The 16811-nt window shown below is 36.1% G+C and overlaps 1 protein-coding gene across 2 annotated transcripts; it reads left to right on the top strand.

Moving 5' to 3' along the window:
• The first annotated feature begins 847 nt into the window (after window positions 1-847).
• Window positions 848-15912, top strand: EMB2765 (P-loop containing nucleoside triphosphate hydrolases superfamily protein). Of its 2 annotated transcripts, XM_088117335.1 has the most exons (14): window positions 849-1620; window positions 2143-2232; window positions 3415-3477; window positions 3929-4015; window positions 4093-4245; window positions 4338-4498; window positions 5035-5269; window positions 5574-5684; window positions 10126-11184; window positions 11292-11555; window positions 12254-12439; window positions 12610-13764; window positions 14052-14390; window positions 14967-15912. In XM_088117335.1, the coding sequence occupies exons 1-14, from the start codon at window positions 1204-1206 to the stop codon at window positions 15378-15380; spliced, it is 4734 nt and encodes a 1577-aa protein (XP_087973461.1). In that variant the 5' UTR covers window positions 849-1203; the 3' UTR covers window positions 15381-15912. The 2 variants fall into 2 exon arrangements, with proteins under 2 accessions (XP_087973462.1, XP_087973461.1); XM_088117336.1 differs by lacking the exon at window positions 2143-2232 and having other exon boundaries at window positions 848-1620.
• Window positions 15913-16811: the final 899 nt, after the last annotated feature.

The raw sequence follows: 16811 nt of genomic DNA, 5'->3' as shown, positions 1-16811 counted from the left end.
GGTTGGAGGTAATATAATCAACTTACGCATAATCCAACAAATTAAGGTATCTGTGAGTGATTAGATCATAAGTTCAACTTTATCTGATTAGGTCATAAGTTTCATGTTTGGACTAGAAAAAACAAGAGGTAATATAAAAGTACATGATCTTTATGTGATGATCATTTACTCAATAAAATTAAATTCAAATTTTCCAATCCCAACATTGTTGGGTGGATAAAACACTTTTTATATATCATCCCTAAGTTTGATAGTTCAAGCCTATTTCTTGTACCAGAAAAATAAAAAAATCGACAGTCATTCCTCACTCTTGTAATTGTTGAACTTGAAACTAAACAAAAAAGATCCTATAAATTTTAGCTTAAGGTAATTTAAATTTAAAGATAAAGGTATTTCAGGGTGCAAGTGTATTGGTACATAAGAGGTGAAAAGCTAAAACCATCTTAACTTAACCGTAATTGTCATATATCTCAAATAAAAAAGTTGTGAGTTAAATCACCACTCTTACATGTTGTACTAAAAAAAGGTAAATAAAGGGTGAAAAAAACCGATCAAATCGACTGAATCTATAAAACTGATCGAAATAAGTCGACGGTTCGATTTTGGAGCGGTTCAACTTTACTAACATTAAGCAAATACTAAAAGTCGGAAAAAAAACCGTTCGATGCTACAGACTAACATTCATATGCAATGTTAGGTTTGGCAGTACGGTACCGTTCGATTTTGGTATGTAGCGGTTCGGTTCGGTTCGAGTTATTTTATTTTTTTAAATTCGTTGGTTCTATGTATTAATTGACCCATTTATATTTATTAAATTTCTTATATTAAAAAAGAGGACTCATGTATTTGAGGAAATTCTACTGAAAATTTCACAATTTCGCGTTCCGAACGCCTGGGGTTGCAATTAGAAGATATAAGACGATCACCGGCTCTGGTAGGGGGACGGGCATTTACGCCGCCGCCGGCGCCTCCTTTCTAATCACTAAATTCCGATTGCCACGGTGAAGATATTTGCCGTTCACCGACTCCGGCCAGGGACAAGGCCGTTTACACCGACTCTGCTGCTTCTTCAAAACCCAGCTCTCGAGGTTTATCCTTCAGTAAATCCATCCCTCTAGCTAAAACCCTGCAGCATTTTGTGAACTTCGGAACCCTAGAACTCTCTCCATCTACCGTAGAAGTTAAGGTTTCCGACCGCACAGAATGCCGAAGGTCTATGGAACTGGTGTGTATGATTTCAAGCGTCACAGAGTGGCGGAGTACCCCGTCGAATCCAATCAGGTCGACGACAAGCCCGTTGAGTCTAAGCCCGGCGCGGCACTGCCAAACACGATAACACTATCGGAGATTCAACGAGACCGGCTGACGAAGATTGCGGCGGCGAACTGGTCGAAAGTAAGGGACCCCTCGAAGCCTAAGAAGCCCTTTGATCCAGAGTTGGTAAAGAAGATTTACGAGACGGAGCTGTTGGTTAAAGAGGGCCGGAAAACCGTTCCGCTGCAGAGGGTGATGATTTTGGAGGTCAGTCAGTATTTGGAAAACTATCTGTGGCCCAATTTTGACCCGGAGACTGCGACGTTCGAGCATGTAATGTCGATGATACTCATGGTTAATGAAAAGGTAATTGTTATGTGAAAAGTTTTCTAGTATTCATGAACTGTTATTCTGAGTATTTCTCCCTCTAAACGTACCTTTTGTTATGTTGTAATGGAAATCTATTAAGAATATAACGGGAAATGTAAAGTTGTTTCATGCTATGTCGAAATTACTTAAGGTTTCGATAAGCTCTGTTCTGGAAGAATGTTATATTGGAGGAAATGTTTGTTTATTGGTGGCTGGGAAGCTACGAAAAGGAGTGAAATGAACCTCGATTTCCCCCCTTTTATACTGATGTGAGTTCAGCCCAATTAACTAATTTCATGGGACAATTAGCAAACTAGAAAGCTCACCGGGTAGGTGTTCACCGAAATGAATTTCATAAGAGCTCATCTAGAAAGTGGCTCACCATTCTTTTATTGTTTTTTTAGTTTTAATTTGTTGAAAACTTGTATTTTTTTCTTTTAAATTTAAAAATGGCATTTCAGGGAATGCTCATCATTTGAAACTGCTGTGTCACTTAATAATTGAAATTTGATCTTGTAGTTTAGAGAGAATGTTGCAGCTTGGGTATGTTTTTATGATCGGAAGGATGTCTTTAAGGGGTTTCTTGAGAGGGTTCTTCGACTGAAGGAGGTTAGTTTTCTTTTTTCTTATTACACATAGTATGTCACCTTGTGAAAATTGCTCTAATGATACTTGAAAGATTATATTTTTTTTGTGTGTAAGAAACAACTTTATTGATGTATGAAATTACAAAAGTCCTAGAAGGGATTACATGAAACACTTTCAATTGGATAAGAAGGAACACTTTCAATTGGATAAGAAGGAAGTGTAGCTATAGTGATGGAACGGAGGAGAATATTTACACCAAGTAATAACTAGGAAGACTATAGTTGAAAGATTATCGTCCTTTATTTATATTTTAATATTGATTAACAATATTGGGTGATTAATTTAATAAATGTAAGTACAAAGAGCTATAAAAAAAATAGGTGTCGACTTAAGGAATGAAGCTACCAAAAAATGATAATGATAGGAAAAGGGTTCTAGTCCATAAAGATCAGAAATAGAGAAAATTAGGAAAAAAAAATGTAGTTACATAGATAAAAAAAAATTTGGAGTCTTCTTTCTCATCTTTGTAGAGGTTAAAAATCTCAAAGAAAGTTAGGTTATTTGCTTCGCTCATGGTCCTAGGAAGGACTAACTCCACTAATGTTTTGTAGAGAGAGAGTCTCCATTATTGTTTTTGGCCTGAATTGTTGGTGTCTTGTCTAGCATCAAAATATAATATTTGATACGTTTTTTGCAGTTGTGCCTTTTACTTCCAAAATATGGGGTTGCATATGGCAGAGCTTTAATATATGTTGTAATGGTTGAAGAGCAAGATCACAACTTACTAGCTTTCTCAGTTGTACTCATGTTTTGCTAGTTTGTGTTGTTGATGGAGTCCTCTATTGCAACTGTTGGTTGTTTTTTAGTTTAAGAATGTACATTATCCTCTTTTTTGTGTTTTTTTTTTCTATTAATAGAATTATCCCGTTTCTGATAAAAATCATTATAAGTAGCAACATAGCATGCATATGTTATCAATTTACTTTATGTCGATGACTGGGTATTTGAGCTTGATGGTATTGTAGAGTTTCTGCTTAAATTATTCCTCCTATTGTAAGTTTGTAAAGTTTTACTTTTCACGTCATTATACGACTGTATTTTTTCTTATGTTGTAGGCCAGAAAGTACTTCATTCTTTTTGTTATTTTTGACCCTAATTTATCAGATTTTCCTGAAAATATTATCACTTCTATTTATGATGCAGGGAAGAGATATAAGCATTGCAGAGAAGACAAATTATCTTGTTTTTATGATTAATGCCTTTCAGGTATGTGACACTTAGATTGTCGTTTAATCATACTTTGGTTGTTGAACAACTACCTATTGGATTATGAGTATAGTTAAGTTATCACTTATCAACTCATGCATTTCCAAGGGAGGCCCCAAGAAATTAGCCCAATGGTCATTGATAAAAAAAAAAAAGCATAATTACAAAATTAAATTGGAAGAGCAACTCATAAACAATCCAAGAAACTGATCAGCTCCCAGGCTCTATGGAAGCAGAAATTGACTTTTAATGGAATTGGATATGCTAACAGTAAATAATATTTCTAGGACTGGTGACTGTTTCTGCTAATATCCCCTGGTATTGTTCTTCTTTTATTGCTTAATACGCTAACAGTAAATAAATTTTTTAGGACTGGTGACTGTTTCTGCTAATATCCCTTGTATTGTTCTTCTTTTATTGCTTATAGATCTTTAAAAACTAACTTCTGCAGAGCTTGGAGGATGAGATTGTCAGTGAGACTGTATTGAGAATAGCAGGTCTGCAGTCTTGGCACAGTTTATCTTATGGTCGTTTTCAGGTATGATGTGCTCTGCTGCTAATCTTCTTTAACTATTTGAATGTGTAACAGCATTTTTATTTTTCATTCATCTGCAGATGGAACTTTGTCTTAATACTGATGTAATAAAGAAATGGAAAAGGATGATAAAGAGAGAGGCTAAAGAGTTTATTAAACGAGGGGAGGTTTTTGATCCATTGTCAAATACTGAAGCGAAGTTCTTGAGAAACCTAATCGAGGAGTTCCTGGAGGTTGCCCGTGTTTCTGATTATGATTATGTTTGTAGTTTTGGGGAAAGAAGTTGATTTAAACTTTTGTTCTTCGTCTTACTTTTGGAGACCAGGTTCTGGATGGCGAAGTCTTCTCTCAGAGTAATTCAGGTGATGGAAATGATCAGTTTGTTGGTGTCAATGGCTTGACAGAGGGAGACAATGCTTGCATTTTGTATTGTGAGAGGTTCATGGAGTTTCTGATTGACCTTTTAAGCCAGCTCCCTACAAGGAGGTATACTTAAATGCTACGACCACTATATGCATCCTTTGTTCAAATTTAAATCTTGATGGATGGAACTTTTATAGCTCTATTTGTGATGGATTGATGTGCAGTAGTCTTAATATTACTTTACTGGTTATTAAATGATAATTTCTCCTCTCTCTCTCTCTCTAATATCCGTTGACTTTTTGCTGTTGTGGTTGGATTTGTTTTTAAATCTCTATTGTAATTTGCCTTCAATAACTTTCTTTTTGCCCAAAAATTTTTATTTTTATTTTATTTTTATCAAGGTTCTCAACTATATTACATTTTTATCCCAATTTGTTGCTGCATAGACTACATAAATGGACTTTATGCGGCATTGTGGCAGTTATATGCAAATACTTGCATAGTGATTTTTTCTATTTGATTTATTTTATTGACCTTCATAAATTGATTGGGGGGGGGGGGGGGTGGGGGCACTTGCTGTAGATATATTTGCACGATTACTTTTTCAATGTTTTATTCTTTTAGTCATGTTTGTCTCTTTTTGGCCGTTGTTGATTCAGATACCTTCGACCTCTTGTTGCTGATGTAGCTGTTGTTGCGAAATGTCATTTAAGTGCTCTTTACAAACATGAAAAAGGTAAACTTTTTGCACAGCTGGTCGATTTGCTGCAGTTCTATGAAGGATTTGAGATCAATGATCATGTTGGGACCCAATTGACGGATGATGAGGTTCTCCAATCCCATTATGACCGTGTCCAATCTTTTCAGCTTCTTGCATTTAAGAAGATTCCCAAGGTTTGTTGTTTATTTTATTTTATTTTTTTTGAGTTTGACAAAGGTTAGTTTTTAAGCTGATTTAGAAGTAGAAAGGATGTTTAACAGTCCAAATGGACTAATATTATTTCATTTATTTTTTTCATTGAAAACAAAGGCACAAGATATGAAATCCTCTTATTAAATAATTAGAACATTTGCACATGTAGGATGCGATGAAGAAAAAGGCATATTTAAAGGCGTATTTTGACTGTTCCCAGTTTTATTACTTTTAATTTAATTTGTATGGATGACTAATGTATTTATCACTCTCCTCCTTTTTTAGCTGCGGGAACTTGCATTGGCCAATGTTGGTTCAATTCATAGACGTGCTGACCTTGCCAAGAAATTATCTGTGCTCTCTCTTTCGGACCTGAAAGATTTGGTTTGCTCTAAGGTCTGTGAAAGACTCATTTATTAAACCGCTGTTATTCTGGGATGCTAAAAAAATAAACTGGAATGATGAGTTGATCATTTTGTTTGTATTTTCAATTTACAGAAAGCAGTAAATTATCAACTTCAAGAATTGTGGTTCTTGGACTCATTTCATCACGTTTTACTTAATCTTTAGGTAGGGACACCCAATCTATGGCAGTTTTCAATTAAAGATGCCATATGATTGGGGAACTGTTGTTTCTCACGTGCACTCACGCAATTTCAAGTAAATATGGTAGATTGTCTCTGTTCACCTTTTCATTTTTTTTGTCATCTATATCCTCCTCCCTCATTGAGTACTACAATTACCAAGGCATGGGACTAAGTTTTCAACCCTGCTGGAACCAACAGTTTTTCCAATTTTCTATGATAATAATAGTTCAAAATTACAAAAAATCTTTGCATATTGTTTCTTGTTTCAAGGCTATAAAGTGCGCAATCCATCATTAGCAACTAGGACCATGTAGTTTGAAGCTCTGTTCTAGGTACAGTATTGTGTTAGGAATACTGTTAGGGTAGTGGCAAGAGATATTTTTTTTTGAACAAGAAACGAACTTTTCATTGATAAATGAAAAGGAACAAAAATTGTTCAAAGATACAAACCCCCAAAGGGGTAAAATGAAGGGGATGAAGAAGGAAAAAAAATAAAAATAAAAATAAAAAAAGATACAAACCAACCAACCAAACTTAATAAATGAAGCTTAAACATTACACAAAAAAGCCTCCCAATTAGAACAAATCATGCTAGGAGAGTAATTTGCAAAGAGATTGGAGAGAGCACACCATTGTGAGGCTTTAAACTTAGCTATACTGTAGCATTCGAAAGCTGAGCGGCTTTTCCCTTCGAAAGTCCTTTGATTCCGCTCAAACCATAACTCAGATATAAGTGCTTTAAGGCCGTTTACCCAAAGAAGACTTGCTTTAGGCGAAAAGAAAGGACCAAATAGCAACTGAAAAATTGATGAAGATATTGACTTGTCCTTTACCAAAGCTAAATTGAACATATGAAAGAAAAGATCCCAACAAACTGATGCATAAGGACAAAAGAGAAACAAATGCGCTTGGTCTTCGCAAGTGGCAGCACACAAAACACATATAGAAGGTTGGAGGAGCATGTTAGGCAGCTTCTTTTGGAGAGTTTCAGAAGTATTTACTTTCCCATTAAGGAGAATCCATGTTAGAACATTCACCCTTTTTGGGCTGCACGAATTCCACAATCTTGAAACAAAATCCTTAGGCAGAGATGAAGGACCAACGCTAGGCTTACAGAGGGAGCTAACCGAAAAGGATTCAGAAGAGTTTAAACTCCATTTCAACTGATCTTCATCATCACAAAGCTGAATCGGATTTAAACATGATAGCAAAGATAAATATTCTTCCAATTCTTCATCCTTTAGCATTCTCCTAACTTCAATTCTCCAAGAAGAAGAATGTGAGTCCCAAGCATCATGGACTGGTATAGAAGGAGAAGAAGAGATCCGAAATAAGGATGGAAATCTATCCTTTAAGATAGAATCCCCCAGCCATAAATGGTGCCAAAATAGAACTCGTTTGCCATTCTTAACCCTGAAAAAGGTGAAGTTTGCCACCAACGACCACTCTTTTTTAATGCAAAACCATGGACTACGACGACTACCAATTTTTTTCCCAGAAACATTCCAGTTAAAACGGTCAATACCATAAATGCTTGCCACAACTTGCCTCCAAAGAGCTGAAGTTTCTATACTAAACCGCTGGCCCCATTTGGCTAGCAAAGCATGATTTCTATGCAACAATCTCCCAATACCCAAACCACCTTCTTCCTTGCAATGAGAGACAATATCCCACCTAACCAAGTGTTTCAATGTACTCTTCTGACTATCTCCCCAAAAGAATGATCTCAAACTTTGCTCAAGCTGTTTGCTAATAAGAACTGGCATTTGAAATATTGATAAAAAGTACAATGGAATGCTGCCGAGAACCGAGAGGCAAAGAGTCAACCTCCCTCCACGAGAAAGCTGGTACTTTTTCCATCTATCGAGCTTCTTCATGATTTTTTCTTTAATGGGATTCCAAAAATCAATATTTTTAGGATTTCCACCCAAAGGTAGACCTAAGTAAACAATAGGCAGTGTTTCAAACTTACAATCAAACTTCTTTGCAATCCTAACCTCCCTTTGAAGGTCAATATTAATTCCGCACAGTGAAGATTTTTTCCAATTTACTTTAAGGCCCGAAAGCCATTCAAATGTCTTTTATAGTATCGAAAAGGACATCCAGCATCTCTTCATTATCCTTACAAAATAGCAATGTATCGTCAACGAATTGTAAATGAGAAATATGCACCGAATTGCTCCCCACAATGAAACCTTCAAACAAACCTCTATCGTGGATGTTTTCCATTAAGCTGCTTAGAACATCACTGAGTAATAAAAACAAAAATGGTGAAAGGGGATCACCTTGACGTAAGCCACGCGAAGCAAGAATTCTTCCACGAGGCCTATCGTTTATGAAGACTGAAAAGTTAGTTCCTCGAATGCACCCATTAATCCACTGAATCCATTTATTTCCAAATCTTTTCTTCCTAAGGACAGCTATCAGAAAATCCCAATCCACCTTATCGAAAGCTTTCTCAATGTCTAGCTTTAAAAGCCAACCTCTCTTTTTCTGTAATCTGTAAAAATCCACCGCCTCATTTGCTATCAATATCGGGTCTAGAATTTGTCTACCCTCAATGAAAGCGCTCTGATTAATGGAGATTGTGCTGGATATAACTAATAGATTGTCTCTGTTCACCTTTTCATTTTTTTTGTCATCTATATCCTCCTCCCTCGTTGAGTACTACAATTACCAAGGCATGGGACTAAGTTTTCAACCCTGCTGGAACCAAGAGTTTTCCAATTTTCTATGATAATAATAGTTCAAAATTACAAAAAATCTTTGCATATTGTTTCTTGTTTCAAGGCTATAAAGTGCGCAATCCATCATTAGCAACTAGGACCATGTAGTTTGAAGCTCTGTTCTAGGTACAGTATCGTGTTAGGAATACTGTTAGGGTAGTGGTAAGAGAGATTATTAAGAAAATAGAGGTATATTAGTCTTTAGCTAAGGAAGTTAGCAGGAGGTGGCTATGGATAGAGTGAATGGGAAGGGGATGAAAGCAAGAGATGGTACTTTAGGCTTGAGAACTCAAGGGGAGGTTCCAAGTTCCTCTAACTACTTGGGGCAGCTTTTTGTATTTCCTTTTTCTAGAAATAATCAATATATTTCTTTGGTTCCTATCATATTAATGTCAAATATATATATATTTTTTTTTGATAAGAAATGTCAAATATATATATATTTTTTTTGATAAGAAATGTCAAATATTTTTTCTTTGGGAGAAAAACAGTTTTTCCATTGTCAAAGCAGTATAAATACAAAATAGGGGATAGGACATCCATCCAATGGACCAAAGGGGTCTTACACAAAGCTACTTAAGTTGGCAAAATCCAAAAATGCTGTATAAACTACAGAAGTTCTTAAAGGAGGATATGATAAGAAGCTACGGATCTTCCTAAGTGGAAAGACTATAAAAAAATCTGTTGCCATTTCCTTTTCCCTGAAAAGATATAAAATTTTCACGAAAATAATGGAAAAGTATCAAAGAGAAGTCAACCCTATGCTATTGGAAAGTTGTTCACGATTAGTTGTTGAGTGGCAGGGGGCTTTCTTATCCCCCGGCCCTTATGATTCTGTTTTCTAAATTAAAAAAAAAAAAAAAAAAAAGTCAACCCAAAGGATTAAAAAACGACCACTTCTTTTAGTTGCAATCATAAAAGTATTATAATTACAAAAATGAGGGGGAAAGCTAGCTCAAACACAAAATGTAGGAAGGTAAATTGTTTTGTCAGATTAGTTGAGGTGCACGTAAATTGGTTCAAATACTTTGTTACGGGAGAGTACACTGTACACCAATAGGATCCTAAATGTTATCACAACTCTTGCTACAATCTTAAAAAATGTGTTGGTTCCTCTCCAACAAAATTTCCAAGAACCATTTTTTATGCAGAAAGTTATCCTTGGTCTTGCAACGTCATGCTGAGTATTTTTCTACTGTAACTATTCCATTTTACTAGCACTTCATTGTCATTCTCTTTTGGGATGTAGTTATTGTCCTTATCTAGCGGCCTCAAGTAAATTATTTTGATTGTTCAATATTGCATGAAGGATGTATCTTTCTATTCTCCACAATTACTCTCTCTGTTTTTTATTATCCATCTTTTTTCAGATGTTTTTATTTTTGTTTTCCAACTCTTTTATTTTCTTCTCACCCTCATTTTTGTTACTGATCTCTGGTTTGGTTTCTGTGAAAATTAGCTTCCAGCTTCTAATAACAAATAATTTTAAGCTCCCCTTTGACTAACATTCATGTTGCTATGCAGCTCAAGTTAGTGTCAAAAGAAGATCCTTGGTCAGACAGAGTTGATTTTTTGATTGAGGTCGTGGTTTCCTTTTTCGAGAAGCAGCAGTCTCAAAAGGAAGCTATCAATGCACTTCCACTTTACCCAAATGAAGAGATAATGTGGGATGAGAGCGTTGTGCCAAGCATTAATTACTCGGGTGAAGGCTGCTTGGCTCTTCCAAAGTTAAATTTACAGTTTTTAACACTCCATGATTATCTACTGAGAAATTTCAATCTCTTCCGCCTGGAATCAACTTATGAGATCCGTGAAGATATTCAGGAAGCTGTACCCCATCTCCTTGCCTACATTAATAATGAAGGACAAACTGCTTTTCGTGGCTGGTCGAGAATGGCTGTTCCTATTAAAGAATTCAAGATTACTGAGGTAAAGCAGCCAAATATTGGGGAAGTTAAGCCTTCATCTGTGACTGCAGATGTCACTTTTAGCATTTCCAGCTACAGAGCCCAAATAAGATCTGAATGGAATGCTCTTAAGGAGCACGATGTTTTATTTTTACTTTCTATTAGTCCTTCATTTGAGCCTTTAAGTTCAGAGGAAGCTGACAAGGCTAGTGTTCTTCAACGTCTCGGCCTTCAGTGTGTACGTGGATGTGAAATTATTGAAATTCGTGATGAAGAGGGAACTCTCATGAATGACTTTACTGGGAGAATTAAACCGGATGAGTGGAAGCCTCCTAAAGGGGAGTTGAGAACTGTAACTATTGCTTTAGATACAGCTCAGTATCATATGGATGTCAGTGCTATTGCAGAGAAGGGTTCAGAAGATGTTTATGGGACATTTAATGTCTTGATGAGGAGGAAACCCAAGGAAAATAATTTCAAAGCAATACTAGAATCTATCAGGGATCTTATGAATGAATATTGTATAGTTCCGGATTGGTTGCATAATATTCTTCTTGGTTACGGGAATCCTTCTGCTGCTCAATGGACTAACATGCCAGATCTTTTGGAAACAGTAGATTTCAAAGATACATTTATTGATGCCGATCATTTGAAAGAATGTTTTCCGGATTATCAGGTTATTTGTCTGTTTTTATGATTTCTTAAATTAGTGAATTAACACCCCTGCATCTGGTATATAGTAGAAAGCATCCGTGTCTAAATGTGTTATGTTCATGTGTTCAGGTCTGTTTTACTGATCCAGATGGTGAGGAGATTTTGCACCCAAGTCCCCCTTTCCGGATTAGACTTCCTAGAGTCCTTAAAGGTGGCAGTCATGCCCTTCCAGAGAGCAAGAAGTCTTCAAGTGTTCCAAAGAATGATGTCAACATGATGGATGCATGTGGTGAGAAGGAGAAGCTTATAGTTGAGGCGTATACACCTCCTGACCCTGGTCCTTATCCTCAAGATCAGCCTAAGCAGAACTCTGTCAGATTTACTCCAACACAGGTTACTTTTTAACTTTTTGCCTATCTTTTTTTTTTTTCTTCTTATTCATGCAAAACGTTTTTTAACTGGTATAAAGTATTAGAGTGTTGAGCAAAACTATTTTCTTGAATAAGAGCAGCCGATCTATTATATGGCTTTCAATATTGATGCTATTGCTACCTGGAAAAGGAAGAAACAAAATTAACGAGTTCCAAGATTCTCAAAATTTTTCTTGAAATTTTGAATATTATTGAAGAATGAAGATTCTTCCATTTCTAAGATAAGATTTCTCTTAAGGATGACATGAAAATCATCAACCTATGGAGTTTTTGATTTGTTCTTTAATCTGCAGCCACGTAAGCTTTGAAGGAACTCCTTTGATCTTTTAGGGGCTGCAAACTGATAGTTAAATAGCATAAAACTTCACGAAAATTAAGAAAAGGGGCAAATGCAGAAATGATAATCGGACTACGCACTTCTTCTGCAAAAAATACACCAGCTAGGGCTCGGGTAATTTGTTTTGATGCCACCTACTGTGAGTTTACAAGAAAACTTTGCATTTTTGTAGGGATTTGAGCTTTCCTTATTTTCTTGCAAAAGCAAAGCTCTATAAGTTAGCACCTTTAGAAGTCAAGTCGTCATCAATATTTACATTTTACATGCAACAATTTTAATTTGCTAATAATGAGGAGATTAACCTTGCTTCTTTTTAAACGTAGGTAGGAGCAATCATCTCTGGTGTTCAACCTGGGTTAACCATGGTTGTTGGTCCACCTGGTACTGGAAAGACTGACACGGCCGTTCAAGTCCTAAATGTTCTTTATCACAATTGCCCTTCACAGAGAACATTGATAATCACTCACTCAAATCAAGCTTTGAATGACTTATTTGAGAAGATAATGGAGGTAAATGAATAAAATTAAGCAGTTACAATTAAGTCACTTCTCCTGTTCATAGCGTGAATGTTTGTGGGCACTCCAGTGTTCATTTTTATATATAGTCCATAATTTAAGCTATCACGGTGCACATTATTTTGAATTATCTAACCTTTTTCTGACTTCTCTAATGGTCTCAGAGGGATGTTCCTGCCCGTTATCTCCTTCGTCTTGGTCAAGGTGAACAAGAGTTGGCAACTGATCTTGATTTCAGCCGGCAAGGGCGTGTCAATGCGATGCTTGTGCGAAGGTTGGAATTGCTAAGTGAAGTGGAGAGGCTGGCAAGATCTCTCCAACTTCCTGAAGATGTTGGTTATACTTGTGAAACTGCCGGATACTTTTGGTTACTGCATGTGTATTCGCGCTGGGAGCAATTCATAGCTGCCTGTGCCGGAAATGAGGATAAACCAAATTTTGTTCAAGAGAGATTTCCCTTCAAGGAATTCTTCTCAAATGCACCAAATCCAGTTTTCACAGGTGAATCTTTTGACAAAGATATGTGGGCAGCTAAGGGATGTTTTCGTCATCTAAAGACAATGTTTCAGGAGCTTGAAGAGTGTAGAGCTTTTGAATTACTCAAGTCCACAGCTGATCGTGCAAACTACTTGATGACTAAGCAGGCAAAGATCGTTGCAATGACTTGCACTCATGCTGCCCTAAAGAGGAAGGATTTTCTTCGTTTAGGTTTCAAGTATGATAATTTGCTGATGGAAGAAAGTGCACAAATATTGGAAATTGAAACTTTTATTCCAATGTTGCTTCAGAGGCAGGAAGATGGTTATGCACGTCTCAAACGCTGCATTTTAATTGGTGATCACCATCAGTTGCCACCAGTCGTGAAGAATATGGCTTTCCAAAAGTACAGCCATATGGATCAAAGTTTATTTACAAGGTTTGTTAGATTGGGTATTCCTTATATCGAACTCAATGCTCAAGGTCGAGCCAGGCCAAGTATAGCCAAGCTTTACAACTGGAGATATAGAGAATTGGGAGATCTTCCCTATGTAAAGGAGGCAGCCATGTTTCATAGAGCAAATGCTGGATTTTCTTATGATTATCAGCTAGTGGACGTGCCAGACTACCAAGGGAGGGGTGAGACTGCTCCTTCTCCGTGGTTTTATCAGAACGAGGGGGAAGCTGAATATGTTGTTAGTGTGTATATTTATATGCGTTTACTAGGGTACCCTGCAAATAAGATCTCCATCTTGACAACTTACAATGGCCAGAAACTTCTAATCCGAGATGTTATTAATCGTAGATGTGTACCATACAACTTCATTGGTGCCCCTAGCAAGGTATCCCCAAAATGGTTCACTTTACGTGAGCAATTACATTATTTGTTTGTTACCACATACGATATTTGTTATTGGGATTTTGGTTTTATGGTTTAACCTAAACAGTCTTGGACATGGATAAACTATCCTTTCTTCTCCCGTAGCTTAGGGTTCTATCAACTATATGTAACTGTGTCCATTGGGCTGTGGAATGCCTCGTGTTCCTTATCATGCATCTAATCTTAAAGTCCCATTTTGCATATCACGCAATCACTTATTAACAGATCTCGTTTAATATTTGAATCCAGGTGACCACAGTTGATAAGTTTCAAGGTCAGCAGAATGATTTTATAATACTGTCTCTTGTTCGAACCCGCTTTGTGGGGCACCTTCGAGATGTTAGAAGATTGATTGTGGCCATGTCTCGTGCTCGGCTTGGTTTGTATGTATTCTGCCGCCGGTCTCTGTTTGAACAATGTTATGAACTGCAGCCAACATTTCAACTTCTGCTTCAGAGGCCTGATCGCCTTGGTCTCAATTTGAATGAGATAACATCTTATACTGAACGCAATGTTGCAGACACCGGTCCTATTTACCATGTTAGCGGTAGTGAGGAGATGGCCACCATTCTGGAACAGCTTTATCAGGTATTAGATACACTTAGTTAAGCCTGCTTTACCAGAATGATTACCTGGTAGTTGAAGTTGGACTAGGCTCCAAACCATATAAGTTCTGGTGTTCTTGTCTATTTTAGAGGGGCATTTAGATGGAACGGAAGATAAGGATACAGTTTTGGAGGGTCATAATATTTGAATTTTCTGCTGCTATTTTCTTTCTTTTTTAAAGAACAAAACTTTTATAAAGTGAAAAATACCATAGGAGATCACCAAAAAAACTCTCCAATTGGGGTTAATAACAAAAGAATCATGATTACAAAAGAGAGAAGAATATGCTCCAGTAAGAGGTATTAAAGTGTGATAACATTTTCTTCTTTCTCGTCGAAGATTCTGGAATTTCTCTCTCCACGTCGATCAAATTGAACTTTTGTTCCTGATTCCCAAATGGCCTGGGCTTTTGGATTTTTTGAGAAACCATCAAGTTCAAGGATTTTTATAAAGCTTTATTTTTCCTTTTTTCTTCTTGTGGTCGAGAATAGATTTGTGGGGGTGTCCTTATGTGATTAATGTGGTAGTCATACTGATTGCTGAACTTTCTCCATGCAGATCCGGATCAGCAGCCAGCAATTTGATGGGTATGCCGCTCATCCGGGGCAGCTCGCTATTAACGATGACATACAGCAAAATGCTATGGATACAGAACAAGCTGATGGTGTTGCAGGCACCACCATGGAAGCTACAAAGACCAATGGTCGTGTGAATGGCACAGATGGAGAATCTACACTTGAAAATGGTTCAATTGGGAATGAGGCTAACGAAGACGGAAAGGAAGAACCTATGCTCGAGGATAGTTCAACCCGAAATGAGGATAATGAGGCTAACAAAGATGATGGAAAGAATGAGGAGCCTATGTTCGAGAATAGTTCAACCCAGAATGAGGATAATGAGGCTGATCAAAATGATGGTAATATCGCACCACAGGATAGTAATTCTGATGTAACAACCACAATGGAAGAATGATATTGCTTGAAGTACTTTTGCTGATGGAATTGCTTTTCTAAAATTTGAAAAATACGATTCACGTCTAATGTCGACATAAAGATGCTGTCTCACCGTTGGATGACATTGGCAATTTGGGAAGTTGGACTAACAGAGATGACTTAACTTCACAGACGATCAATGATTCAAAACAAGTGAGAATTTTGAGCTGATCAATCACTCTCCATCTTGCTGTCCAAAAGACATATCTTCAGTAGAGGCACGATATCGATACAGACCATCCTCAGGATGAAAGATGCCAAGCTGATTGTGGTTTAATCCCATTTCTGGCTATGCTCAGTATTGGGTGTTGTGTACAATTGACTTGTAAAAATTTACATTTAAGCTTTAATTCTGTAGCATCAAAGTTTTGATTTTGAAATAGAGTAGCATGAGTTTAGAAAAATGTCGATTTGGTAGTCATCTTATCTTTGTGCATTTGATTGAAATTCTACATTCACAGCAATTTCTCTCTGGTTTCACTCCGATTTTGACTGAACCATGCAGTTATTTATTTTGTATGATTTTTCATTTGTAATTTAATTATTTCTTTGGATTATTTATTTAATTCATTTTTAGCTACAGTAACTTGGTTTTTATAAGAGGTTTGGTCAAAATCTTTCCTGTCACTTTTGCCCCACTAACTTTTTTCTCTTCCACTAAACAGGCAAAATCATCCTTAAGTTTTTAGGTTATTTTTAATTTGGTTATTGAATTTTAAAATTTTTTAATTTTGCTTAAAACTTAATAGTTTTTTAATCAGGTGAATTCTCAACTAAGTTTATTAACAAAAGTTGGATACATTATCAACATATTTGAATATATTTTCAACCAATTGCGAGTTAGATCCACCACCCGGACATGTTGTACTAAAAAAACATATTTGAATATGTGATATTCTACTTTTGAAATAAATAATTTAATGAATTTAATTGTGAGAAAAGACTTAATTAAGAGTATTTAATGGTAAAATTGAGAATTTCAAAATATTATTTTGATCTCAATCCTTTAAGTTTTGGTTATTCTAGTTCACGTACTTTCAAAATTTTTATTTTGTTTCCTATACTTTTAATTTGGTTCATTTTAGTCGACTATACTTTTTAAAATGTTTTTCAAAAAGTAACAATTTTAGTCTATATTTTCAAACATTTAACATAAATTATGCACATAATAAAAATAATTTAATATAAAATCACAGGTCAGTGTTATGTTGAAATTGATGATAGAAAAATGAGAATAAAAATAAAATTAAGAAACTAAAATAGTACATTTTGAATACAGTAACTGAAAAAAATTAAAAGTAAAATAGACCCAAATAAACTAGAGGTGAAAGTACACCTGGAAAAAGAAATTTTAATAGGGTTTACTTCAAAAATCAGGACCGAACCTTGAAGGACGGTTGAAATCGGACTG

Source organism: Momordica charantia (assembly GCF_013281855.1).
Source record: "Momordica charantia cultivar OHB3-1 chromosome 9 unlocalized genomic scaffold, Mcharantia_2.0 BLBB01000009.1, whole genome shotgun sequence".
NCBI lineage: Eukaryota > Viridiplantae > Streptophyta > Magnoliopsida > Cucurbitales > Cucurbitaceae > Momordica > Momordica charantia.
This window is presented reverse-complemented; position numbering and strand designations above follow the sequence as displayed.